The sequence below is a fragment of the Agelaius phoeniceus genome, chromosome 7 (genome assembly GCF_051311805.1).
Source record: "Agelaius phoeniceus isolate bAgePho1 chromosome 7, bAgePho1.hap1, whole genome shotgun sequence".
In the NCBI taxonomy this organism is placed as follows: Eukaryota; Metazoa; Chordata; class Aves; order Passeriformes; family Icteridae; genus Agelaius; species Agelaius phoeniceus.
This window is the reverse complement of record NC_135271.1, coordinates 45,385,234-45,412,131: the sequence shown is the minus strand read 5'-3', so window position 1 is coordinate 45,412,131 and position 26,898 is coordinate 45,385,234. Positions and strand designations below refer to the sequence as shown.

The 26,898-nt window shown below is 43.0% G+C and overlaps 1 protein-coding gene across 1 annotated transcript in view; it reads left to right on the top strand.

The window, feature by feature from the left end:
- Positions 1-24,160, top strand: part of NXPH2 (neurexophilin 2) — a 35,130-nt gene extending 10,970 nt beyond the window's left edge. The window contains exon 2 of the mRNA XM_054636578.2: positions 21,336-24,160. Coding sequence (XP_054492553.2) covers positions 21,336-22,079 — 744 coding nt within the window. The 3' untranslated portion in view covers positions 22,080-24,160. The remainder of the gene's footprint in view (positions 1-21,335) is intronic.
- Positions 24,161-26,898: the final 2,738 nt, after the last annotated feature.

Genomic DNA, 26,898 nt, shown 5'->3' with positions numbered 1-26,898 from the left:
TATCCTGGGAGAGCCCATCCAGGGATTAGCAGCTTGGGTGCTTGGTGAGGTGTGCTCTTAAACTAAGGGGAATTTGCAGCCTTAACATGTAAGGACCACTTGGATCATGTGTTTTACTGTGTGATTTTAGAGATTATAGATTTAGGCACTAGTTATGAAACTGAGGAGGAACTGCATTTGCTCTCTGTCAAACTCTCCATGCTTTTGTCATTCTCCTTGTCAGATGGATACCTGGAAAACTACCCAATGCCTTCCTGTGATGTAGGATTGCTGATGCTAAACACTTCCTATTATTCTTCCTTAGTATTTTTTTAGAAGGTCCCATGATGATCCCTAGCTGATGGTATCATATTGTTTAGTTTTTCCTAATACTATGCACAAAGTTTTCTTAATTCCTTCCCTTTGTGCTTAGCTATCTTGTTTTCTATCACTCCTGAGACACTTTGTTCAGACTGCATTATTTGCCTGTTCCTGGGCACCTTTTCCTCAAAGATCTGCAACATTAGCACTGTGAGTCACAGCAAGTTTTACCTCTTTATTGATCTTCTGATTCTGGGTGTTTGGAATAATTTACTTTTTTTTTTTCCTTGTCTCTCTCCTGTTGGTTTACACAGAACATCTAACTAGAAAGATATGTGCTGACCCAATTTGCTTAGACAGTATCTTTTAACCCTGACAGAGAGGACTCTTGGAAAAATGGCAATTTCTCAGATTTAGAAAATGGGCTAGATTCAGGATGAAGACATTATATTCTGAATAATTATATTGGAATATTTTTTTTTCTACTTCAAATTGTGATGCTTTTACTCCTTTTTTTTTTTTTAATGGGCATGTGATGTAGACAGGTTGGGTTTTCCCTGGCCATCTGCAGCCAGCCCATGAAGGTGGGACACTGTGTGTGCTCTGTGGATATTCTGAAGATGTGAACTACGTGACTGTGTTGGCACCATGCATGAGCTCACAGGCACAGCCACAAAAAGGAGGATGAATACAGCTGGTCAGCCCAGAGCTCAGGGAGAACATTCTTGTATCTACCAGAAACATTCATAGTCTCTCCAATGAAGTTTTTCCATTGCAAGCTCTTCAGGGGTGTCAGTGCTCTGGGTAAAATTGATAGTGTCTGAAAAGAAAAATACCAGCAGGAAATACAGATAAACAGATTGTACACCTAAGTGTTTTGCTCAGTCCTTAATTTCCTATCAAAGAAATATCCCAGCCATTCCCAAGGGACACATTTCTTTGCAAGCAGTGACAACCCTTGTAGCTGGCAGTGTGTAAGAAAAGCTTCTGTTGAAAGAGGCTGTTAAAGAATCACATGTTCTGTTGATATAAACCTGATATTGCTTCAGATTTCCTATTACTGAAAGAAATACATTTAGAATAGTCTGTAAAATAGTCCTTTTGCCTGGAACCACCACCTTTTCTCATACAAGTCATCATCTTTAATAGATAAGCTTTCCATTAAGAGCTAGAGAAGGTGCTAGTTTTTCTTTCAGCAGTTAGAAATAAGAACAATAAATGTGTGGGGGAAATGCATCAATTTGGTTAGGAACATCAAAGTGTGTTCCTATCTGAAATATAGACAAATCAGTTCAGAGAAGGCTCGAAGTGTAGAATTATTGACCCTGGAGGGTAAGATACAGAATAACCTTCCTGGGCTGTATTCTGTCAATTTTAAGTAGTGTTTGCAAGGTGAATAGTTTAACAGTCTCATTCCCCCTCAGCAAAATATTAATAGTAGATTGCATCACAGCTTTTCCTAAAAGTTTTTTGCCCTTTATAAATTACACTGCTGTAAAAGTATATTAATGTTCTATATATCTATTAATCTTCTGTAAGATAAAATGAATAAATCCAAGTGATTGATGTAATTCATAAAAGCCCATAATTGTCTCTTTCTGCTCTGGTTGCTAATTTCATGATGTGGTCTCAATTCTGGGGCCAACTGGTTGAGCCCTCTCTGTGGTGTGTCAGAATCCTGAAAGCAGTGGGGTCTGCAGGTGCTGCATCCAAGTGAAGGATGAAAGATTAAACCAGGAGATCACAGGGTTAAAATCACTTATATAATCTCCTGAAATATAAATACAAATCTCATAAATTAACATTTGAGATTAAATTCTTCTTTCACGTGGTGCTAAGTGTATGTCTGCTCTGTGATATTTTGAAACCCACCAGGCAAAAAAAAAAAAAAAAATCTGTTTTATTCAAAATGCTTTTGAGCATTCAAGAAATGCACTGTCTTCCTGACAGCTCAAATAGGAAACAGTCCTGGATGTATTGCCTAGCAAGGAAGAACAGCTCATCCTGTGACATACTCTGTGTGTGTGTGTAAGACAACATCCTGGGAAGTTAGCAGGTGAATTCTGTCCTTCAAGTTTTACAACATAAATACAACTGGTTTCAGGGAATGTGTACATTAGAAACAAATGGAAAAAATGGCTGAATTCAATTAAATGTTGGCAATCAAAGCCTGGAAGTTTATATAATCACCTTTGGTCCAACATCAACAACTGTCAACAGTACATTTTGAAAATAACTTTTTAATGAAATCTGAAACAAACAAGATTGTTTAAATCATCTTTGGGAAGATTAGTTTCTAGGGGGAGTTATTCTGTTAAACTGTGATTTCAGTAACTACGTCAAATCTCTTCAGTAGTGATGGTGATTATGGGCAGGGTGATTCCAAGTCCATCTGTGAATTCAGGCTGCAGTCTTACAGAAGAACCAGACCCCCCTTGCTCCTGATGTCTGCTCAGAGTGTGCCTCATTACCCACTGCCTTCTGAGCCTCATCCAGTGCTTTTCACTCAGTTGTCCCCTCATCAAGGCAGCAACATCCCAGCTTGGAGGCAGAAGTGCTTGGGAGGCTGTGTCAAAAACCTGGACAAAGTAATGGACATTGCTCTGCTCTCTCCTCGTCCACAGGTCTGGTTTTTTGATAAATATTTGGCAGCCAGTTTAATCAATCATGGTAAATGTAGTAAATCCATGGTAAATCTACTCTGCCTATTCCTGGCCATCATCTTGCCCTTCCTTAGTGTGTCAGACTTTAGAAAGGATGTGCTCCATGATTTCCCAGGGGGCTGAAGAGAGTCTGAGCAGCTGGTCATCTCCCAGACTGTTTTTAGCCTTTTTGAAAACAGTTGCTGTATTTGGGGTCTTTCCTGGTTGTCAGGGCCCTCTCCCAGTCTCCAAAACCTTTCAAATCTGGTAGTGAAAAGCCTCACAATAACATCAGCTGGCTCTTTCAGCACACTTGAATGCCACCCACCCTCTGGGCCATGTTTGGGTTCAGATTTCTCAGGGGACCCCAATTCCCTGCTCTCTCAGACTGATACTAGGGATTGTGTAGGGAATAGAATAAAAACTTCAGAGGACTTGAACCAGTTGTGCAAGAGCCAAATGGATTCCTTGGAGTTCAATGATATCACTGAGACAGGCACCACCGTTGGTTTTGTCTAGTGATGGGTGCTAAATGATCATCAAGCCAAAATTTAAATAATCATCTGCAAAGGAATAGTTTTCATTCATTGAGACAATTTTGTCTCAAATTTAGCTAGAAGGACACTGATGGTTCATTTCAGGTCTCTTCAGGAGATCTAAGCTTTACTTAGGGAGAAGGTCTTGAGTTTGGTCTTCCAATATCAATTGGAATTCCAATATCAACAGAGAATTGCCCCACAGAGGCAGAAGGAAGTGTTCCTTGAGGACCAGGATGCCAGGGTGGGGCAGAAATGGGCACTTGCTTGGTGACTGGAGCACTCCTGTAAGAGCAGCTTCATTCCCCAACTTTCTCTACAGTATTAACTCGGGACACTGTTCTACGTTCGCATTGCATGAGATTCAACAAATTTTTGGAGAACACCATTAGTGTGGGTTAGCCCCATTTTTTTTTTTGATTGAAAAAACAAGAATGGTTTTCTTAAAATGGTGATTATTAAATTCTTTGCTGTGTTATATTTTAGCAATGCCTACAGATACAGAAATAACACATGCTTAAGGCAGGCATGGGAAGATGTGTAATTCCTTATTCCTTGTAACTCTCATCCTTCTGAATTCAGTCAGTTTTATGGAGAGCAAGCACAGAGGTAAAGCTCCAGCCTGGTCTGTGACTCAGACTAACAACTTTTGCTCCTGCAAAAATGATTCACATTTTTAATGTTAGTTTGTACCCTACACATTGAGGGCTTGTAGAAAAATAATTTGAGAAATTCTAGATAGGCAAATGAACCTCAAAGCAGTTATAACACCTGAAAAATTTATCAAATGTAGGGATATTTTTCAGCTATGGAAAGAAATTATCATTAACCACAGCTGAGCACTTGCAGTTTTCTGCCATACAGGAACTTCATTCTCCCCTCGGTCTGTGAGCTGATGTAGTGACAAGCTGCAGAGAGATGACAGATTTCGCTAAGGATTTGGAGTCTGAACACCTGTGCAGTGTCATGCATTTAAAAATAGAATGTGACAGCAAAACACATCAACCTTCTAATGTCCAAATGGAAACCACAGGGTTTTTTTCTTCAGCTTTTATCCAGAGAAATCACTTTCAATCATCACTGGCCAAGTGAAAATACAAAGCAAGGCTGTTTTGTTGTGGTCCAAAACAAACGGGAACAAGTCAGAATGGTAAGCACAGGTGCACAGAAAATATTCAGTAATGCTCATTTCTTTCTCCTCGGTGCTGTTGTGCATCTCTGAGGCTGCTGGTTATTAATGGTCCAGAGTGATTTCGTCAGGAAACCCTGGGAGATGGGTTAGGAGAGGGCTGCCAAGCAAAGCTGCTCTGCACACCTTGGCTTCTGCAAGAGTCACTCAACCCTCCAATGAATGCATCAGAAAAAAACAACCAACACAGCTTTTTTGTTTCCTATAATCTTCTCTCTGGGAGAAAAAGGGCAAAAAGATAAAAAGAGACTTGCCTGATTGCAGGGTTAGATGTGTGCATTCTGCTCTCCTCTGGAGGAGCCTGTGTCATGGCAGTGTTGGAAGGGAACATCTCTGCTGCCCATCTCCCTTAACAGTATCCTTGAAACGTTAATCAAATCGAAAGCACATGATCTTTTCTCTTTTTTTTTACAGAGGGAACGAGGCTTCCCAGTCTGCCACAGCCTCTGAGCCCTCTGCCAGGCTGCTCTAGGTTGAACATAATTACTGGGCAGCACCATGGGCTACCCAGGAACCCAGTCCATCCCATTTTTCCCATTACACGATGCTAACCTTTCAGCAAGTGCTCTTTCTTCAGCAAAACCTTTGTTTTCAGAGATCAGATGTTTTTTCTTCATATTGAGTACAATAATTTTGAGAAGTGGTTTTGGCCTCTTTTCTATTGCAATTCTATTAGCTGTGTTTAGAAGGGCATTTATTCAGTGTTTTGGGACAAGATTTTTATGTGATTGTGTGATGAGGAATTAAAGAGGGCCCAGATTTAGCTCTTCTCTGCTCTCATTTATGGATGAGAAAGACAGAAACCTACTTTAAACTCAGACAAGAATTAGCATTTTGGATGACAAAAGCTATCACACATGAATGGGTTGCTTCTTAAAATCAACAAAATAAATTAGACTCCCTGTTTAGGAGCATCTGGCACCCTTAGAACCTAGTTCATATAATGATGTCTCTGTTTGTTAAAAAGAATTATGTAACAATGTGGTTGATTTATTTCAAGATGATTGGCTTAGCAACTTAATTGGACTATGCAGTATAGCAGAGTACACACAAAAAAATAATTTAATTAGCTCATTTGTTTGTGGATGACTGCGAGCACTGCGCATCAGGCTCGGCCGTTTGATCCTGTGAGGAACCAACCCTTGTCAGCTTCCACGGAAACCATGCTCACAGCCAGGGAGCAGCAGCACCACGCTGGTGTTCAGGTGTTGGGAAAAGCCACAGAAACCTTCCTTGGAACCCAAGGAGTGCTCCTTGACTCCTGGCAGGCTCCTGAGCCTTCCTGGAAAAACAGCAAGGCTAAAATGTCCCTTGGAGACTAAAACTCGTTTTCTCCCTCTGTGACCTCTCTGTTTTCTTGAGCTGATATTCCACCTTCCAGCTCCCAAATGCTATTAACATCCCAGAAAATTAGCATGCTGGATCCAGGTTTTAGATTCATCCTGGTGCAAAGTTTTATGTCCTCTGTTTCCAGGATGGCTACTCATTCATGAAAAACAGGCATTTGCAACACCATTGGACTCCTTCATGAGGTCACTACCTCCCACCTGAGACAGAAAAGTGCTATAATTATTATCATCATTATCATTATGGTTATTTTTGTTATAAGAATAAAAATAAACCTGCTAGTAACATAAGAGTAACATTTATTGTAATGTGTTCAAATTACTTAATATCCAAGTAGTATTTTCAGAATAGTACTTGGCAGTGGTTCAAATAACTTTCAAGATCTCTCCGTTTTATTTCAGTTCCAGAGGCAGCCAAGAGATTGCTGACTTGTGGGAAAAATTCCACTTAAGTGTTTATTAAGTTGTTTCTATACTCTAATTTTACACCAATTTAAATAAAATTAGAGGTGTGGATGTTGATTTCTCTTGTGTTGTTACGTTAAAATACTCTGTGTCCCACGTGATTTCCTTTTTCCATTTCTATAATTGAACAGCAAACTCCCTCCTTCTCTCCCACCCCACAAAGCACACAAAAAACAAGAAAAAAACCTAAATTAAAATCAGAATAAGTATTTTACTTAAAACATAAAAGAAAAAATAGGGTTGAAATTCCTTACTTATTGCACCCTGTAGTTCCTAGATACAGCTGCACATCTGGCGTGTGAGATAATGCGCTGTTTAGAGACCATGGTAGAACACAGAAAATTGGAAATGAGTTTCAAGTCTTAACACTACATTTCTTCACTGCTGGAAGCAAGTAAGGCCCTGCTTTTCACTCTTTTTGTAGGTTGTGTGATTTGATTCCCTCTGTTTTTTTCCTCTGTAAATAATATATGCCTGAAGGAAATCAGGAAAGGAATCATTCTGTAAGAAGTATTTTATGCAGAACAGCTGAGAAGATTTTTTATCAATACACAGACTATATACCAAAGTTTAGTTGTGATATTAGCCACAGGATAAAAAAAAGAAGAAATGCTTAGTTGAGGACATGGGTGGAGCAATAAAACCAGCACGTGTATCTTGCTCATTCACTTACCACATAATATAAATCATTAAAGCCAAAGGCAAAAGGGGTTTGCCATTCTCTGCAGCAGAGGATATTCTCTCAGGACTGGCTGGTGCTACAATTCACTTTTGCCACAATCACACCTCTCAGTTATTTGCATGTTCCTAGCCTGTAGCTATCAGAAGTTAAACCTGCTTCCCTGTTACCTCCTACTGGAACTTGTGGCTGTCTGCATGGGTCTGACTTCTGGTAAGGAATATTTTCCTTGTACAGTCGTGCAAAATGCAGGACTATTTTACAAAAATATGACCCAGGTGTAGTGCATTAACTTTGGACTTACTGTACAGGAAATCTAGTACATCTCTAAATGTAGAACATCAGACCTGATCTGACCTTTTAGTATTTCTACACACTGGTGAGAGCATCACAACCTGGCTGTGAGGCAGGGAAGCAGCATCCCAAACCAGAGAGAGGAGCAAACTGGGGGCATTGGGACCCTTCCTCTCCTTCCAGCCTGTTTATCCCATGTAGGACCGTGGAGATGGAGAAAAGCAGCCAAGTGAAGCATGTTGTTGGCACTCCAGAGAAGGTATCTCCTCCCACCTATTGAACAGCAATGAACTGCACATCAGAAGTTTTTGGACATTTTGATCTGTATTCAGCTGTCAGGATTTTTGCAGAATTTTGAGCAAAGTTGAACCAGAGCTTAACTTCTAAGACATAAAACTAATCTGCACTAATGAGGTGTTTTACTTTGCTGGCTGGACAGAGATCTGCTGAGATCCTTCTTTTCTGGAGCATGATATGGAAATACTAACTCAGTTCAGTGAGGTAACACAATCAAGCTCCTTGTTCCCTGAAGGTGGGTGATAGCAATCCTTGTTTCTTACTGAGTGCACCCATCCTGCTCTCTTCCATGCATGGCTTGTGGACAGGAGAAGCTGCTGTGACTCAAACAGGAGCTGAAAGGTTCCCAGCCTCAAACCCAGCTAAGAAGAATGGAGAAGCCAGATTTATTTACCAATTTCTGAGCCAAAGTCTCTAGCAGACTACCTTGCATATACTCTGGTGACTGGTCTGGATTAGGTTTGTACCAGTGGGTGATCCAGGCACACAGGGAAGTGGCACAAGGCTGTGCTCCATTTATCCTTATCCCTGCAGCATCACAGGCAGGTAGGACAGGCAGACAAGCCCTTCCTGAAATGGTTCATCACAAGAACTGGCACTCCTCTAGGAACCAGAAGCTGCAATGTAATTTGATGTAACAAGTTTATTGGCCTGATCATGGAGACTCAGAGACTTATAAAATCACATTTTTATTACTGATTCAGTCACGCACATACATATTTATAGCTTTGTAATTGATCACATAGGGCAACACATTAAATTTTAATACAGGGAATTACTTCCTGTCCCTGTAGAACCACCTTTTGTATCCACAGGAGACAGTTTAAAACATTTACAGCGGAGTTGCTTTTATGTCTGTCATACACTTATTACCAGCTTTGGTCTAGGCAGTTACATTTAGATTTGTTTCCTTCTTTGATCTCCACAATCTGTGGGAAAACATGCATTAGGAACAAGAAGGACTGCGTGACTTTTGAAGCCTGGCATCACTTACACATCACCACTTCTTGTAGCTTCTCTTTATCAGCTCACATCTCACATCTCTTGTTCTAAAAACCTGCTCTTCCTAACCCCAAATGTTGGGGGTTTGAAATTACTCAGGGCACTTGTTAACACTCATCCCCAAACCTACTCATGACCAGGGCTAAGGTTTCTTGTACAGACTCAGAATTTAATGAAAAACACCTCACTTTGTCCTGTTTAGTCAGTGTGTGAATTAAACAGCGACTATAAGTCTTATTAGCAATTTTGAGTCCTTATGAACTGGTTTATCCAACTTCTTAAATAGTAGTGAGAACTGACTACTGCCAATTGGTAATTTTCAGAGTAAGTCTTAAATTAGCAAAGTCTGTTTTGGAAGCAGATTCATCATTTGCCAGGGAGCTCAAGACTGTGGTCAGCTGAAAAAAAGAATAACCCCCAAAGAAATCTGAAAACCAAAGTGTCTTAGGAACACTTTGGTTTTGTTACCCTGCATGGTCAAGTTCTGGAGCAGGGAAAAGTCAAAGGGGTTGTTAGGAGAATGGGGATAGGAGCATCCATGGAACCTTCCTGGCTGAAGGTGTTCCTGCCTGTGGCTGGGGGTTGGAACAAAATGATCTTTAAGATCCCTTCCAGTCCAAACCATTCTGTGATTCTCTGCTTATCTGAACTTTGAGGAGGGGAAAAAAAGTCTGCTGTAAGTGAAGACAGACAAGCCAACAGAGCTGAGATTTCTCACTGAGGGCTCATCTAAACTGACCTCAGGTTCAGGCCTTTGGGGGTTTGGGATCCAGCTGGCCAGGTCCACTAATCCACTGATATTTGCATCATTTGTGCTAACACAGGAAAGATTTTTTTCAGGTTATGCTTTTATACAGCTTTTCCTGTAAAACACCACTAGTGAGCCTCTGAAGAGAACACTTCCCCCTGCCCTGTTGCTAGGATTGTACATTTTCTGGGGTGTATGTTTCAGACATGTGTGCCTTAAAAGCCACATGCTAGAGTGCCATTCCCCTCAGCCCCAGCTCCCCTGGATGATTTATCTGCTGTCAGGGCTTGTTTCACCAACTGCAAGCACCCTGCTAGTACAGTTCTTTTACACAACCTGGAAGTGTTATTCTTTATATGCCAATTGGAATACATCAAATGCATAGTGAAATGAGACCTAATTAACACTTGGGGTTATGTGCACTGTAATTCACAGTAAAAGAAAGACTGGAAGATGTAAAGATGTGTTGAATGTGCTCCCTTCTTGTTTGATACAGATGTGGAGCAAATAGATTTGAAATTATATTTTTGCATGCAAATGATATCAATTTGTATTAATTCCTATTGTGCTAGAATGTAACATTTTCATCTGATCTGAGCCTTTCTGTCTTCAGATCCTCTTTCTGTTCTTACAGTGCATTTACAACAATCTTAGATATTAATTATCTTGGTAAATTCCTGCAAGGGAACAAACCAGGCACATGTTGTGACATTCTTCCAGGCAATCTAGGTGTCAAATTCATCTCCCTTTGTTAAACACAAGTCATGGATTTATTATATCAGGGCAGATGACTGACCAACTTCTAATTAAGCCCTGTTAAAACTTACACAGTGACTGGATTTCAAATTTGAACCTTGTCATTTTCAAAACATCCTAAACCTGTCATTTTGTTTTTTCCCGAAAAGGAATTCTGATTTTCCTATTCCTGGGGACATAAAAAATGCCTGAATAAATTAAAAGATATTAAAATTGGGTTTCAATAGGACCTCACAGTATGAAGCCAGTGTTAGTACACCATTATGAAGAACACAATGACTGCAGGCGTGGCTGGCTCATGCCAGGCAAAAGCTAATATTGTTTCACCTTAAAACTTAATAATCAGGCAGCCTCAGTCAATGATTTTCTCTTCTTTAAGAGAGTAATTCATTTAGGAAAGCAGCATGCATGCATGTGTGTAGGCAGCAATGAAATACCTCCAAGTGCCCCAGTGTGCTATCTCAAGCTAAGTGCTTTGAAAAGGAAAAAGAATTTTAATTTAATTTAGAAAACTTCTGTGGCCTTCCACGCATTGAGCAGGGAGGACACAAGCTGTGAGCAGGCATGGAGACAGGCAGCTCCAGCACAGCCCAGCTTCCACACTGGCTGCATGATGGGGAGGAGGACAACCCTCAGCCTGGCCCTCATCCCTAACCTGTGCTGTCTGGGGAAAGGCAGTGACGAGGGCTTGCCCAGCCAGGGACAGGTTTTGATGCAGTCCTGGCGTGGTGCTCACCACCAGGCTTTTCCTGGGCCTCCACCTTACTGAAAGGGTGTGAGTGGGGAGCTTCTCCCCAGTGTGTGACCCTGACATCCCTGGGCTGCAATTCCAAAGCAGCGTGTGCCCGTGGTTTGCCCTGCTGCACTCCCTGATCTCACTGCTTGAGCAGCAGTGGGTGCCCCTGTGCCTCTGTGCCAGTACCAATCCAGCTGCACCTGCACTTCCCACGTGCTTCTGTCACAAAGCTTTGAAGCAGAAATATTTTTCTTAGGGAGATGCCACAAATGTACAGAGCAGCTCCCAGAGCTTAGTCTGACTGTGCTGCTCAGGGTGCATTAATGGCAGTGCTCATGGGCACCAAGGCTTCCAGGAAGAAACACCATCCCTGAAGAAAACAGCAAAAGTGTTCTCTGGATGAAAGCTTTTAACCTGACAGTATTATTAGTCAAAGTCAATCTCCCTTGTCCCTGCCCAGCTGATGGGCCCTTGGATACATCCACACACTTCCTTCAAACAGCAGGAGCATTCAGGAGGAATTCAAGAGTCACTGGATAGCCCCAGTTAACTGGTTCTGTAGGAGGAGCCTGCCAGGAACTTGGGGTGACCACGGCTTTCCTGAGATGTCAGTGCCAAAAGCACTCAGGGCAGCTCTTTTCCACTGGGAGCTTTCCATGCTGAGCTCTGTGGTGACCCTGCCTGAGCAAGGAGTGGTGCCAGAAAAACACCTTGTAATGCTTTAAACAGAGCATTTCCTTCCAACCCAGCTGAGGGTTAGGAAGGAAGTGCACGCTCTGATGAGATGCACTAAACTGTGAAAGCTGGGGCAAAGTCCAGAAACTTGGGATTTGTTTCTGCTCACTCTCCCCTGGCTGCAGTTGTCTCTCATTAAAGGCAGTGGAGTTTGGAAGCACACAGGCTGTTCTCCAGGAATGGGATCTTTATCTCCATCGCGTCACCGGCAGGTTGTTAGAAAATGCAGCCTGCAGTGAAGCAACACAAAAATCTTATGCTTGATTTAAATAATGCTGTTCATTGCCTATTAAAATCTAACTTCTTGCTTTAAAAAAAAAGATTAATTAAAATGTACAAGAATGCAATTCAGTTACATTTAATGCTTCAGCCCAGTGCTCACTTTTCATCACTCATTCCCAGAAGCAGTATTCAGGGAAGCACGGCATTCTCAGTTCTGCCATTAAAAGCACAAATGACTATCAGACCTGTTCTTTTCAAAAGCCTGGCTCCAGTATCACTATTGTTAGATTTTTCATAACATATTACTTTGGTCATTACTGTTTTGCAAGATAATTGTATCAGTGATCTAACTTTTGACAGGATCCAAAGTGGCTGAAAATAGTTCACTGCAGCACCTTTGTCTTTTAAAGGCCATTTGGGGCTTGTTATTTTAATCCTGGTGCAGCCTGATTTATCACTTCAAACATCTGTCAGCTGTGCTTTGTCTTGAAATTGATAGTGATAGTGTTCCTGATTTTTCAAGAGCAGCTGGTAGAGGTTCATTAGTTAAGCTCTCAAAGGGAGTAGATAACTGTAATATTTTTCTTTGTTAATCATCTCTTACGCCTTGTAATAATACAGAGCTTGAAATCTGCTAGAAATGCACAGCTTCTCTTTGTTTCTAACTCGTCAGAAGCATCCTTTCATTCTTTTAATCTGGTTCGATTATTAAAACTCTCCTCTGCATAATGCAGTAAAAAATTGAATAATTGCACATGAGTGGGAAGAGAGGAAAACCAGCCTTTGCTGTGTCGCATTTCACACTGAGAGAGGTCATCGGGGTCTCAGAGTTAACATCCAAACACAAAACAACTCCAGAGAGGAGATTAAGGGCTCTTCCATAATTGATTTTTAATTTAAACTTTACAAGGCATGAAACCCCCTCATGACAACTTCAGTAAAGTCAGGTTCATTTCTAACAGATACAACAGTTTTCCATTCACGCTCTTTCCCTGCCGCACAAAACAGCCTTCATGGTGAGCTGTGATTCTGAAAACATTTCCCCCCCCAGAAATCTTGGCCAGCCAGGCTCCAGCTGAGCACCAGGGTGGCTCCTGCCCAGAGCTTCCAGGACTGGAGCATCTGGGAAGTCTCCTGCAGCTGGGAGCATGTCAGCGCTAGCGCCGCTTCCACGGGCAGCGCGCACACACAGATAATTACTGCTTGAAATTAGGATTTTAATGAACTGGTCCTGAAACGTGGAGTGACATCCCCCGGGCATTAAGGAAATAAGCAGGAGGGGAAATTATTAACTGTAAAGTTCAGCAGAGGGCTGGTGGGCAGGTGCTGGCTTGGCAGAGGGGCTGAGTGTCCCTGCTTCCCTTTGGTCCTGCAAGCTGCTGTGGGTTTTAGGGACAGGGTTTAGTGGGACTTGGCAGTGCCGGATCAATGCTTGGACTTGATGTTTTTTACAGCCCTTTCCAACCTAAATGACTCCATGAGCTGCACCTGCAAGCAGCACAACTTCAGTGTAGATTGAAAACACCTGGCACATTTCACAGGATTTCCAGGTGGATAGGATTGTCTTCTAAATGGCCCTAAAAATAACTAAATGCCAGATCTCCACCCTAAAACCCCATCTCAGTCCCATAAGACAGTACATGTGTCCGTAGTAGCCATGAAGCTCAGTGCAAAATAGATTGTGAGAATTCAGCCTGAATATGGAAAAAATGCACAGAGTGACTGAAAAAGCCACTTGAGAATCAGTGGGAGTTATTTGGTGCTAATATAATAATAATCTAAGTTTTCTGTATCTACAGTATCTCAATTTGATATTTTTACACTAGACTTTCTCAGACCCTTCACTGAAAGCTTTACATTTCTTTTATTTCCCCACCCTTCCAGAATGCCTCTTAAATAGTGAAAAAACTAAAACTACTTAGTGATATCTAAGAAAAAAATGTAAAAGTTTTTCCCCAACACACATACAAATAAGAGACCTAATTTTTATCTCAGAGATCTCTAATTTAGATTTAAGGCAGGGGGAGGGGAACCCAAAGAGTCAAAATCTTCAAGAAGAGAATTGGTGCACATTTTTTGGCAAGAAGCATTTCTCAGAACAAATTTTCTGTTCTCTCAGCAAAAAGGTAGATCAATTCAATGCATGGATATAATTTAAAAGCAATCTATGCTCTAAGCAATTTATCCAATTGCGGCTGGAGGGAACACTTCAGATAACCTAAAACCACTTGTCAGGGTTGTGAAAAAGGCACATTTTTGAAATAGGAAATCTTTGCAGGCTTTATTTTTAATTTTCACTCTTTTCTTCTGCTGCTTCTTCCTCCCAGTTTTGTTTCTTTACTGAAGTGCTGTTTTAGTAAAACAGTATTTTGCTTGCTTGCACAAATTGGAGAATTTTAAAGTGGTTTTTTTTTTTTTTCCCTGTAAAACATGATACTGAGCTTGAAGTGTCAATTTTGTTTAAAAAATATGCAATGAAATTGTGTCAGGAATGGCGTGGCCAGCAGGACCCTGGACTGGGCAGTGGTGAGGCCACACCTCGAGTGCTGTGTCCACTTCTGGCCCCTCAATTCAGGAAGGACAGTGAGGGGCTGAAGCACTTCCAGAGAAAGATCTGGAGCACCAGGAGCGGCTGAGGGAGCTCAGAGGGCTCAGCCTGGAGAAAAGGAGGCTCTGGAAGTCAGGCTCTGCTCCCAGGAAACCAGCAACAGGACGAGAGGTCATGGTCTTAGCTGGGACTTGTTGGGAGATTTAGGTTGGACGTTAGAAGGAATTTCTTCACAGAAATGGTGATAGAATAGGTTGGACTTTAGAAGGAATTTCTTCACAGAAATGGTGATTAGACACTGGAGTGGGCTGCCCAGGGAGGTGCTGGAGTTACCGTCCTTGGAAGTGTTTGGGGAAACCTGGATGTGGCACTCGGTGCCATGGAATGATTGAAATGGTGGTGCTCAGTCACTGGTTGTACTCCATGGTCCCAGAGGCTTTTCCAGCCTCAATGATTCAATGATTCTGTTTACAAGCAGAAAATCTAATGGGCTGCAAGGTTCAATCATAAAGGCTTTCTTTTCTGCTGAAGCATCTTCTCATTGTATTTTTAACTACACAAAGCTGGGCGAAATTGCTAAAATAATCCAATTCTGTTAGTTTTTGAACAGGGGATTTCTGGCTACCTTCCCTGAGTGAAAGAAGGTTGCAATAGCATTTAAAGATTTCTTTATTGTAACCTCCCTAACTTGTCTGGGGGATTTTGAGAAGTACTGTGCCACTGTCCAGCTGGAGATCAGCCCCCCTGACTCCCAGCTCTGCAGTTTCCCCCATGATGGATATCCTTGCTGGATTTGGCACACTGAACCCCACAGTCCCTCTGTGTCAGCAGGTTCAAAATGAAACAGAAATCAAGCGAGTGAACTCTGAATTTGTGACCTAATTTCATCTTTGCACCAGAGTGTTTTGAAGAGCCAGTCATTGCTCCAGAAAAGAGAAAGCCAGGCACAGGAACCTGCTTGTGTTTATTTACTTACAGTTCAGCAAGGACGAGGCCGTAGAACCTGGAAAGGCATTCTGGGTGCCTGAGGAGTGAGGGCACCCACAGCTACAAGGTTCTGCCTCTCTTCTGGATATTCACATCCCACCAACCCACCACCAGCTCAGTGCTTGGTAGATTAGAGAACCACAGAAGGGTTTGGGGTGGAAGGGATCTTAAAGCTCATCTTATTCTAGCCCCATACCATGGATGGGCAGGGACATCTTCCACCAGACCAGATTGCTCCAAGCCACATCCAACTCTGCCTTTTTGCTTCATTGCAGAGCAGCTCCCCTGCATCCTGAAAAATGAGGCTGTGACTGGATGCAACAAGCATGGCACTCTTACACAGTCCTGCTGAAAGATGTTGCTTAGCCCCCAAATTCCTCACAGCATTCCTGACAGCAATCACATCTGCAGCCATAAAACCCTCCACAGCCTCTGTCTTTGAAAAAAAAATTTAATAATCAGTAAAGTTCAAGCTCAGCTTGTTGTGATGAATTATTGGAGCCCGTCATCATTTTCTTGGGGGGAAAAAAAGACTAAAAGACTATAATGGAACACAATTTTATGGTTTTTTCCATTTAATTGATGACGGGCTGAGTTTTTATTAATATTTCTGGGCTCCAGTGTAAGATGCTGAAAAAGCTAATATGAGATCATTGTATCTGGTTAATGTGTGTGCTTTGCAAAATTGATAAGCCCTGTCAAGATATAAATTATTTAAAATTTGATAAATGTGTTGAAATCACTGAATTTTCAAACCGATAAAGCAGAGTTATTTCTCTTCCCTGCCACACACCCCCCTTCAAAATGGGGCTTTTGTGCAGCCACTCGATGGGGCCACGTTATCTCATGGCCTGTGAGGATCCAAAATCAGCACAGGGACCCCAGAGGGGTGTCCTGTGCTGCTGCAGAGGGGACACGAGTGCAAACCCATGGGACACTTGGGCATGGAAGCAGCAGAGAGTGAGGAGACACTGGAATCCTCCCCCAGTGTGAGTTTTTCACTGGTGAAACTGGGGGCTAGAGGAGTGGTGGTACCCCTCCTCTCCAGCAGTGGGATAAAAAGCTCCCAGTGAGCAGCAGAATGGTGCTTCAGAGCTGTTTATTCCAACAGACCAATTCATTCCAGCTAATTGCTGAGAGTTTTTAAATGATTCCTGGCAGGGGTGAAGCTAAAGGAATGATTGCTGGTGATTGATGAATAACCTGGATAAAATTCCCAAAGCACCAGAACTATTAACTCTTGCATGGGGACACCTGCTTTTATTTAGTGCCTTGCCCGCTGAGAAAGGCACTGGAGTGAGTTCCAAATGAACCCAAATTTGGGCAAATGGAGAAAACAGAGCATTTACTGATACCAGTGTTTCATCAGTGTCAGCTCATTTCTGAAAAATAGCTCACAGGGAATGTTATTTAACCCTGTGCTGCTCTGATCAGGATCATACATGGAAGGGGGAGAGTGTGAAGAGCAGTCACCATCTTTTAGAGGGGGGCAGAGGAAGAACCAAAGGTTTGAAGTTTAAAACTCCATAAATATAAACCACGCTGCACTGATTCGAGCTGTTCTCGCCGTTTACGCGGTGAAAGAAAGCAGCGAGACGCGCTGTGGATGGGGCCAAGGTTGTGTTTCTTACTGGAAAATACCTACAGGCAAATGGGAATTTTAGGGTAACTGGGTGCCATTTTACAGCCTCTGTAATAGGGAAAAAGATTAGGTGATTTCTGTTTGGAAATGGATGGTTTGGAGGGAATGGGAAAACACTTGTGCAGCAGAGGAGAACTCCAGCAATAGCCATCTGTTTAAATGGATACTCTAACTTCCCTAAGCTGGTATTTTTCAAATACCCTACCAGCAATATTTTTCACTATAGTGATGCATTATAGTGAAATGGAAAGATGCTGAGGAAGTCGTTTTTTCCAGCATGTGCTGTGTTCTTTTAATACAGATTTTTTTATTGCCCGGAAATTGCTAACCAATGTGAATAAACAGCTGAACAAAGCCATCGGCCCTTCCTCACTAACAGCAAAATGCAGCTAGTGAGGGAAGGGCCTTGGGAAAAAACAAGTGTTAGAGTTGGGTTCTCTTATACTGCAGAAAGCTTTATTCAAAACAGGAAAAAAAAAATCTGCACTCCACAAAGGTTTTACATTACAAAAGCCCAAACATCATTCACATCTCTGAGCAGTGTCCCCTCGTTCCTGCTGCTGAGGCAGGCAGTGAGCAGAACCAGGCAGTTCTTTGTTCAGCTCTTTTTTTTTACTGAATATTTGCAAAACACAACAATTTACCACCCTGGGCCATGAGGGCTTCCCTGCAGCCCTCTGAGCTGACAGAAGTTCTGTCAGCTCCTGAATCTCACCCCTGTAATGAAATTAGTGGAACAAGACAGCACTAGGATGGAGCAGAGCCAAGAATTAAGGCTGTGCAAGACTGGAGAATCCCACAGCCTTGCAAAATACTTCAAAAAAGAGGAGGAAAAAAATACTCAAGCAAAGTAAGCTTGAGTAAACCCAAAGTGTGAGGTGCAGCTTTCTGCAGAGCCTAGGGATTGCTGTCTGGGCCTTAAACAGGGGTATTATATCCTTGTATTTCAATTTATCAATGATTTCACACTCCTGTGTTATGAAAGCTGTTCTGTTACCACATGAAATAGCCCAGGTCACTGTAGCTTCAGGGGTGTGTTTCGTTACCCCATGAGTAAACCTCATTTGGTGTAACAATTACATAAATAAAAGTAGCAGTAGTCTAGCAAGGTGCAATTCTGTGATTTCAGCATCATGGTCTTGAAATACTTGTGCCCTGATACGTTATTGATGTGGCAAACCTGTCTGGCTTTAGCATGTGTTAATGTTTCCCACCCTTCAGCCATCCCCAGCCCTATACCCACATATTTCTTCTTTTCCTATCAGAGCCTTCAGCAAGGCACCCCTGGGAAAGCAGCACTCTGCCATCTCATCTGGTGTGAGAGCCCCCAGAAGAGACATACACTGAGCACATGGCTCAATGTCCTCTGCATCTCCCAGAAAAGGCCAGGGGAGAAAAGCCAGAGAGCCATTGCAGGATTTCAATAAGCATTGCAGAAGACCAGGAGCCCAGAAGGAGTTTGAGGGTGTTCCTGTGCCCTTGCCAGAGGACACTCAGAGCTGGGTGCAGACACCAGCAAAGCCAGATTCCCCTGTGAACTAAACAGCTTCCTTTCCATATATTTCACCTTAAAATATCCAACTACTTTCCCCTCTGACTCAGTTGCTAACAGCAATACCAGCTGTAGGTGCCCATGGTTTGAGTGGTCATTAGCATTTTAAATAGCATTTCATTTAGCTGTGCAAATGAGGAAAGTTTCTGGTATTCCAGCACTGCCAGGCCCCTGGGCCCAGCTGTAATCTAGAAATGCAGCAGAAAAGCCTTTTTTTATGTGCTTCTCAAGGCCTCAGGTCAGATTGGGGATGGATGAACGTGTGCAGCACTTCTTGCTTCATGTGAGCAGAGTCACTTCTCTGCAGCAGGGGAGTGATTTCCCTGCCAGTGGGGATGGCCAGCGTCCTCAGCATCACACAGCTGATCCTGGGCTGGTGACAGGCTTAAGAGTGGCTGAAGAGCCACACATAAACATGACAGAGCTTCACCAGCAACTCTCCATCACAGCAGAAGTGATGTTTTCCCCAGCATCATTATGACAGTGCTATTTAGGCTGGTACAGATCAGCATCTGTCACTGTTTCCATTAGAATCTCCTATTTCCTCGGGTTCCTAGCTCAGCCATAAAAAAAATATAAGATAGAGGCAGAAAGTTGACATACAAGGTCTGGGGCTGAGAGTGATCACTGTTGTCTTTTCTTCCCCTGCTTTTAATCTGAAGAAGGAAATAAGGTATTTTTGCAGAGACACACCTGGCCCACTGCATTTCCACCCAGCCCTGGATTTATTTCTAGTAAAAAATAAGTGATAGGACAAGTGGAATGCCCTTAAGCTGAAGGAGGTTTAGATTGGTTATTAGGAAGAAATTCTTTACTGTGAGGGCGATGAGGCACTGGAACAGGCTCCTGAAATTTTTCAAGGCCAGGCTGGAAGGTGTTTCTGCCCATGGCAGGGGGTTTGGAAATGAATGATCTTTAAGATGCCTTCCAGCCCAGACTATTCTGTGATTTTATGATTTAGCAATAGTGATGGTCACCTTTCAACATTCAAGCTGTGAATGTTGCTGCTGTTCCACATTTCATAATCACTGCATCAAGGGTGATCAGGAAGGACACGTGGTAGTGGGTTCGGGCTCTGGTTTGGAGCCTACTGCTCCAGAACAGGCCCCACTGAAGATTAAGAGCTTTGGAGTTTCTAATCTTTGCCAGATGATGAAATGAAAAATTGCAATTTATAGAAATAACAGCTGGATATTGTAAAAAACAGAGCCCTGTGAGGAACCAGAGGTGTAGGAGACCCTTTGGGATCAGGAGCAGAGGGAAAAGCAAGCCCAACATTGAGGTTTCCCTCATGAGACACGAAGCACAAAATTCCATCCCACACATTCCACGTCTGCCCTTCGTACTTTGGCTGCTTTAGGAAAACTTCCACCCTGTAATGTTGCTGCTGGAGAGTGAAAACCCCATTCCTGCATTAGTTATACTGGGATCCACCTGGATTCTGGAATTGTGGGATTAGTGATGAAGCAAGAGCATCATTTGGCCAGCAGCAGTTTGTCACTGAGGACAGGGGCAGGACAACCGTGTCCTTTCTTCTTCCCATTTTAAACATCTCTTTGTTCTGTTCACGCATTCTGTAGAAATAGATGCAGCTGAAAAAGTTTTTCTTTTGTACATTAGGAGGACTGTGTAAGGCAGTTCTAAACAGAACAGACCCTAAAAACACCTTCTCCAAAGGCATTCTACAAAAAGCTTCTTCAAAGATTTACTCAAGATTTAAAGGACCTAAAAAGTCAGACGATCATTTCTATCCTGTTGAAACACAGATCTTCCTTCTGACCTTTGGATCATACACTCGAGTTCTGCATTTCCAACAGGACTTCTCTGCCAGAGAGAGCAGGGAAACACATCTGGGAAATGTGTGTCTGCACTGAGTTGGAAATTTTACTGAGACCTGTCTGTTTGACTCTGAAACCTTAAGGCCTTCACTACCAGGAGGAAGTTTTGCTTTCTCATTGCAGACTCAGCTTGGCCTCGTCACGGATGCTAAAACTGAGCTGTGCTGTGTGGCTGGGAGTGTTCAGCACTTCTGGAAGACTGGGCCTTGCTAAGCACAGGCAGCTGTGCAGCTGAACCCAGCACACCAAAACAGGGCCATGGTCACTGTGTCAAACTAAGGGCACAAACGTGCAAACTAGGTTTGGATCAAATGGAAAGAGCAACACCAGAAAAGACAAATGTACAATAAATGGTTTAGGAGACAATTGCACCAACAGAACAGGATTTTAAGCCTAAACCAGCTGGAAGGTTGTGGGGAGAAAAAGGAAGGGACTGGAAATTTGTGCTGTTCTATTTCACTCCATCTTTTAGCAGAGGGGTCTTCAGGGTTTCCACTTTCCCCAGTCAGGTATTCATTTAACAAATCTGTGAGCATGGGGCACCTGCTTTTGCACATCACAGCCATCAGCCTGTCCAGAACTGGACAGGAGTCCCCATGGAGCCCCCATGGATGTCTCCTATTGAGATTTTTGCATCTTCCATGAGCTATTTTGAGTTAAATCCTTGAACTCTCACAGAGGAGTAGAAATTACTCATTACAGTGGTCCAGGTGACCGATTCAGATCCTATGAGTATAAAATTAAATATCAATGGCTCCTTCTGTGTCTTGGCTGTTTCATCACCCCTCTTGACCCTGCTCTCTGTTTCTGTTTCGGAGCAGGTGTTCTGTGACACCAGCCGGGTGGTGCAAGCCGCGGAGGTGCTGGACTGGGAGGACAAGGACGCTGCAGAGACACTGGTTGACAACGTGGTCCACTCCAGGATCATCAACCCCCTACGCCTCTTTGTCAAACCATCCCCAGTGCTGAAACACGGCCAGGTCTCCTACTCGGACAGCATAGAAAACTTTTGGGATTGGTTGTCCAACATCACGGAGGTTCAGGAATCTCTGGCACGAACTAAACGCAGACCTATAGTGAAAACTGGGAAATTCAAGAAAATGTTTGGATGGGGTGACTTCCACTCCAACATCAAAACTGTAAAGCTGAACCTCCTGATCACGGGGAAAATCGTCGATCACGGCAACGGAACCTTCAGCGTTTATTTCCGGCACAACTCCACGGGCCTGGGGAATGTTTCTGTCAGCCTGGTGCCGCCCTCCAAAGTGGTGGAGTTTGAGCCATCTCCACAGTCCACGCTGGAGACCAAGGAGTCCAAGTCCTTCAACTGCCGCATCGAGTACGAGAAAACAGACCGCGCCAAAAAAACTGCCTTGTGCAACTTTGACCCTTCCAAGATCTGCTACCAAGAGCAGACCCAAAGCCATGTCTCCTGGTTGTGTTCCAAACCCTTCAAAGTCATCTGCATTTACATCGCGTTCTACAGCGTAGATTACAAACTGGTGCAGAAGGTCTGTCCCGACTACAACTACCACAGCGAGACGCCCTACCTGTCCTCCGGCTGAGCCGGCCTGGGGATCCCGCACAGAAACGAGCATTCCCATCAACCTTCTGGAGAGGAATGTGGTTTCCTATCAGGTTAAAAAGTCTCTAAAAACCGTAGCTGTGTTCGTGCTGTATCGTAACTAATCCAGCTGTTTATGTAACAATCGTTTTCCTTTGGGGCCGTCGCGTTTCAGCTCTCTCATCGTTCGTAAGGGAACTGCCAGGCAGGCACGTGACAAGAATCAAACTAAATTATGTCTGGAATGAACACTGATCTTAAAAATCACTTTTTTGAATAACTCCACGGCAGAGAGGTTGTCTTTTACTTGAATTGGACAGCGCTTAGCAGGTCCTATTTCTCACTGGGAACTTTAGGTGACAATAGAATGAACAAGTGATGGAGCAGCCTCAAAGCTGCTCATACCCAAACTTCAAATAAACAGCTCTCCCACTGCTTTCATTAAGAATGTTACACAGAGGGCTCAAGTAGTCAAGCCCAATATTAAGAGAAAGTGCTAATTCTTTGATAAAAAAGGAGAGAAATCTGCATTTTTATGAGTTGTAGGAGCTGTAGGTGTTCATTGAAGTGAAGAGTGAGTAGTTCTTCCTTCAGACTTCCTACCCATGGATATGCAGTGATGTAATTAGACCTCAATAAGCTTTAGTTTATTAGACCCCACAGGTGTGCACGTGTGGTATACATTCCTTCCTCCCGTGCCCATCACTGGGTTTAATTCCTCTCACACATTCACACAAGCACACACACCCCAGTATTAGTTTTGCAGCAACAGAGAATCTATAAAAACCTGGGGAAAAGATAATCTCTGTTTAAGTCAACCTGGTCTGGCAGAAGGTGCCCCTGCCCATGGCAGGGGGGTTGGAACTGGATGATCTTTAAGATTTGTTCCAACCCAAACCATTCTGTGATTCTCTGAACTGTAGCAGGGGCTGGCTTCCAGGAAAAGGAAACAATTATTTTGCTATCCAGCCCCTGAGCATTGAAGTGCAGCAAGGAAAGCACATCACCAAGGATGAGCACAAGGATGACACCTGAACAGGCAGCTTTCTCCTCCTTGGCACCAGTCGTTCCCATAGCACTGCACTGCACACCTTAAGTCAAAGTATCAGCCATGACAAAGAGAGAACAACAAAAGTCTATGCACCTTCAGTTCATAAAGCAGGTTTGAAACTTTTAATACAAACACTCAGCCAGGCTTTCCCCTAGTGCAGCACCAGCTCCCTGCACTGCAGCAAGGGAGGGTCCAGCTGTGCTGTGCTCCACCAGCTGTGGTACCACTGCAGTCAGCACTGGTTGGCTCTGGCCATGCAGTTCCAGCACCATCCCTGTGCTTTCTCTGGGTATTGATCTGCTGCTGCTGCTGCCAATTTGCTCTCCTGCTCCTTGGTGACAGCTTGATGTCACAGGCCCTGTCACAGGAGCTGGCTGAGGAAGTGCTGATTGCCTCCAGTCAGACTCGCACACAGGGTTCAAGGAGTTACACACAGCTTAAATGAAGCACTATTGAAATACTGTTTGGTGATGTGCACACAGACAAGTGACTGTGGCAGCTCAGAAGGACTCACTCATGAGATTAATTCTGATTTCCTTGGTAAAGACTCACACAAAAAAATTACTCTGTTAAAAATATACGAGTAACTGGGTGATTTGTTTTTCTCTTTAGGTGACAAATTTAAATGTGTGGTTTAGTTTGATCAATAATCTAAATGTTTTCCTTCATCTTATTTCATACAGAGTCTCTCCTGGTCTATAATGATGTTTTTTAGTTTGCCTAATCCTGTCAATTCCTACAAGTTGGTCTCTTTGTATTCTGTATAGCGTGTCCTCGCCCCAGCTGTACATGAGCTTGGATTTATTGCTACGAGTTCAGTGGTTGGTGCTTTTGTAACTTAGCTGTAAGCCATGATTTTATTGCCATGTATTTTTACTCAGCACTGTAGGCAATTAAAAGAAAACCCTACATGCTATTTATTGTAGAGTATGTGGAAACCATGTATGTATATACACTTAAATATGTGTACATATGCAGAACATATGTGTACATGTATTTGTATGTAAATAAAGAGAGTTTATTAAATCTGGCACTTGCTCGTGGCCCGTTTGATGTTTGGTTTTAAATGTTGCATGTATGAAGAGACAAAGTAAAACTAAGGCACAGCAACAATTTTTGCCCAGCTGGATTTTGTTTTTCTAGGAGATATTTAAATGTGTGCTATAGTGAACTGTGCACAAACCTAGGCAGAGTAGGGTTCAGCAGCATTCCATGAGATTTGAGAAATGAAGCACATATTTTGACTAAGACAACCCTTAACTGTTCAATAATTGCACCAGGTGCCATTAAAATGAAGAAGAAAGTTTGAATTAGACAACATTCCCAAGCAGGAACATGCTGGGAGAGAAGGCAGCTCGCTGCTGATTCAGCCCTTGCTCAACTCCTCATCAAAAGGGGAGCTGGATTCTCCCCCTCCCTGGCTGTGGCACTTCCCAGGCTGAGGTTTCCAGGCTCAGGAAGACAAAGCATGGGAGAAAAACTTACCCCAGTCTCCTCCCATGCAGCCCTGGCACAGGGAAGCAGCCTGGCAGCTGGGGCAGAGGGAGGGAGCCCTGGTACCAAACCCCATCACACCCAGCAAGTCCCCACCACTCTTCTCCCAACCACAATACTTTATGAATCAGCTTAAAAGCAGGTGGTTGGGTTTCCTTTCAGGTCAATTTTGAAAACATCACAGAAAAAAAAAAAAAAAAGCAGTTACATTCTTACTACAGTCAAAATCTGCTTAAGAAGAAATTATTTACACCCAGCAGGGTAAGCAAAATATAATGCACATGATGACAGGTTTGATTAGGTCAGATGTCATGCTGCCCATGTAAACAAAAATAAATGTGATTTCATTTCACACAGGCTGTGTTTTTAAAAACATTTTCTTGTGTAGCAGGTGACTGTTTCAGACAAGTTTCAAATTGTTGCTATTATGGCTCTTATTCAAAGGATTTTGAAACTTGAATGATTAAATACCATATTTAAAAAGTGTCCTGAGCTGGGAATGGCAATTTATGACTGCAGCAACTTAATCTAGAAGTTTTTAATATACAGCCTTTATTTAATCCCAATCTCCACAGGACAGTTTTGCACACATTTATATCAGTGAAAATATCACAGAATCCTGGAATATCCTGAGGTGGAAGTGTCCCACAGGGATCACTGAGTCCAGCTCCTGGCCTGCACAGGACACCCCAAAAATCCCATCTTGTGCCCAAAGCACTTCCTGAACTCTGGCAGGTTTGGGGCTGTGACCACTTTCCTGGGGAGTTCACATTAAATATATAAACTTCTTGCTGAATACCTTTCTTATTGTTCTCCCCACCCAACATTAGAGAGAGAATTTAAAATTTCCAATATCATGACAAACATATAAAGCCTCAGCTTTTTCTTTAGCCAGCACTCTGTGCAGAGCTGCATGAATCAAACATCCACAGTTTTTTAACCATTCCGACTCAAGGAAGGAAGTAACAGCTTGGGGTTTTTTTCTTCTCTTCCCCCTGAAGAATTTTATTTATTTATTTATTTATTTATTTATTTATTTATTTATTTAATCCTCTGGACCTCCAGATTTCTGGTTTCCCTGCAGCCCTCACCAGTGGCCACATCCTGGGGAGTTCTTCAGCCTCACCATCAGCTCCCTGTGCCGTGGGGGCCCCGTGGCAGTGCCAGCCCCTCAGAGAGGGCCAGCAGGGCAGAGAGCAGCAGAGAGCTGAGCTCTGTGTGCCATGCCCTAACCTGGGCTTGCACATTTGCTTTTTAGGGTGAATCTGCAAATGAGCAAACCCCTGGATGCTCCTGATGCAACTGGAAAAACTCTGACAGCAGCCAAGCGGGGGTGTTCGTGCAGATCAGCATCCTGTGCTGCTTTTCTTTTTAAATTGTAATTCAAGGACATTAGAATTTGCTATTTGTTTTATGCTCTGTTGACCAGCATAATCTGGATAATGTTTTATTTATAGTATAATAATGATTCGTCATTAGCACCGTCTCTGTTCAAATTTGCACAGTTGAAAAGACAATAACAAGCTGCTCTACACTAAGTAGCTCAATGAAACACACATCAATCAAGTAGATTTTTAGCTGGAGGGTGTCTAGTTTGAAAAACCAGACTTTGCCATTCCCACCTCTCCCTCGTGAGCACCTCCTGCACGTGTCCATCAGGAGCAGCATCCTTTGTTTTGGAGCTAACAAATCAAGTGGGTTTACAGAAGAGGAACTGAATTATCATGAAATATCCTGCTTGGTGTCAAACCATGCCTCCCTTGGGGGTTGTTGAGCTGAAAAACCTGTTCAATCTGCAGCCAGGAGTGATGGGAACTGAACAGAGCCCACAGGACACGGCCAAGGCTGCTGCCACCGACTCCATGGCACAGCTCTGCAGCCCCAAATACTGGGGGCTTGTCAGCCAGAAGCAAGGCCAGAGCTCTTGGTACCCTCAAGCAAGAAGCCCAGCCATCCTGACTGAATTTTGAAAGGAAAAAAGAAAAAAAAATCCCAAAAAAAAGCTATTTCCAAAGATGTAATTCAGTCTCCAACTCAGCACAAATCCAGCACCAGCTGCAGCCCAATTAAAAAGCAATCACAGTCATGGGAAAACAGTTTAGCTGGAGAAGAAAAAAATCCTACCTGCATAAACAGTGGTGAGACTCTAAAATAGACTCCAAAAGAAATATCAGCACCTTCCTATTCAACAGGAATGGAACAGCAACCAGGTCAGTCTCTTGCACTGTTCTCTGCTTTTGTCCTCAAGCCAGAACAGACAGGGAAAAAAACTGCT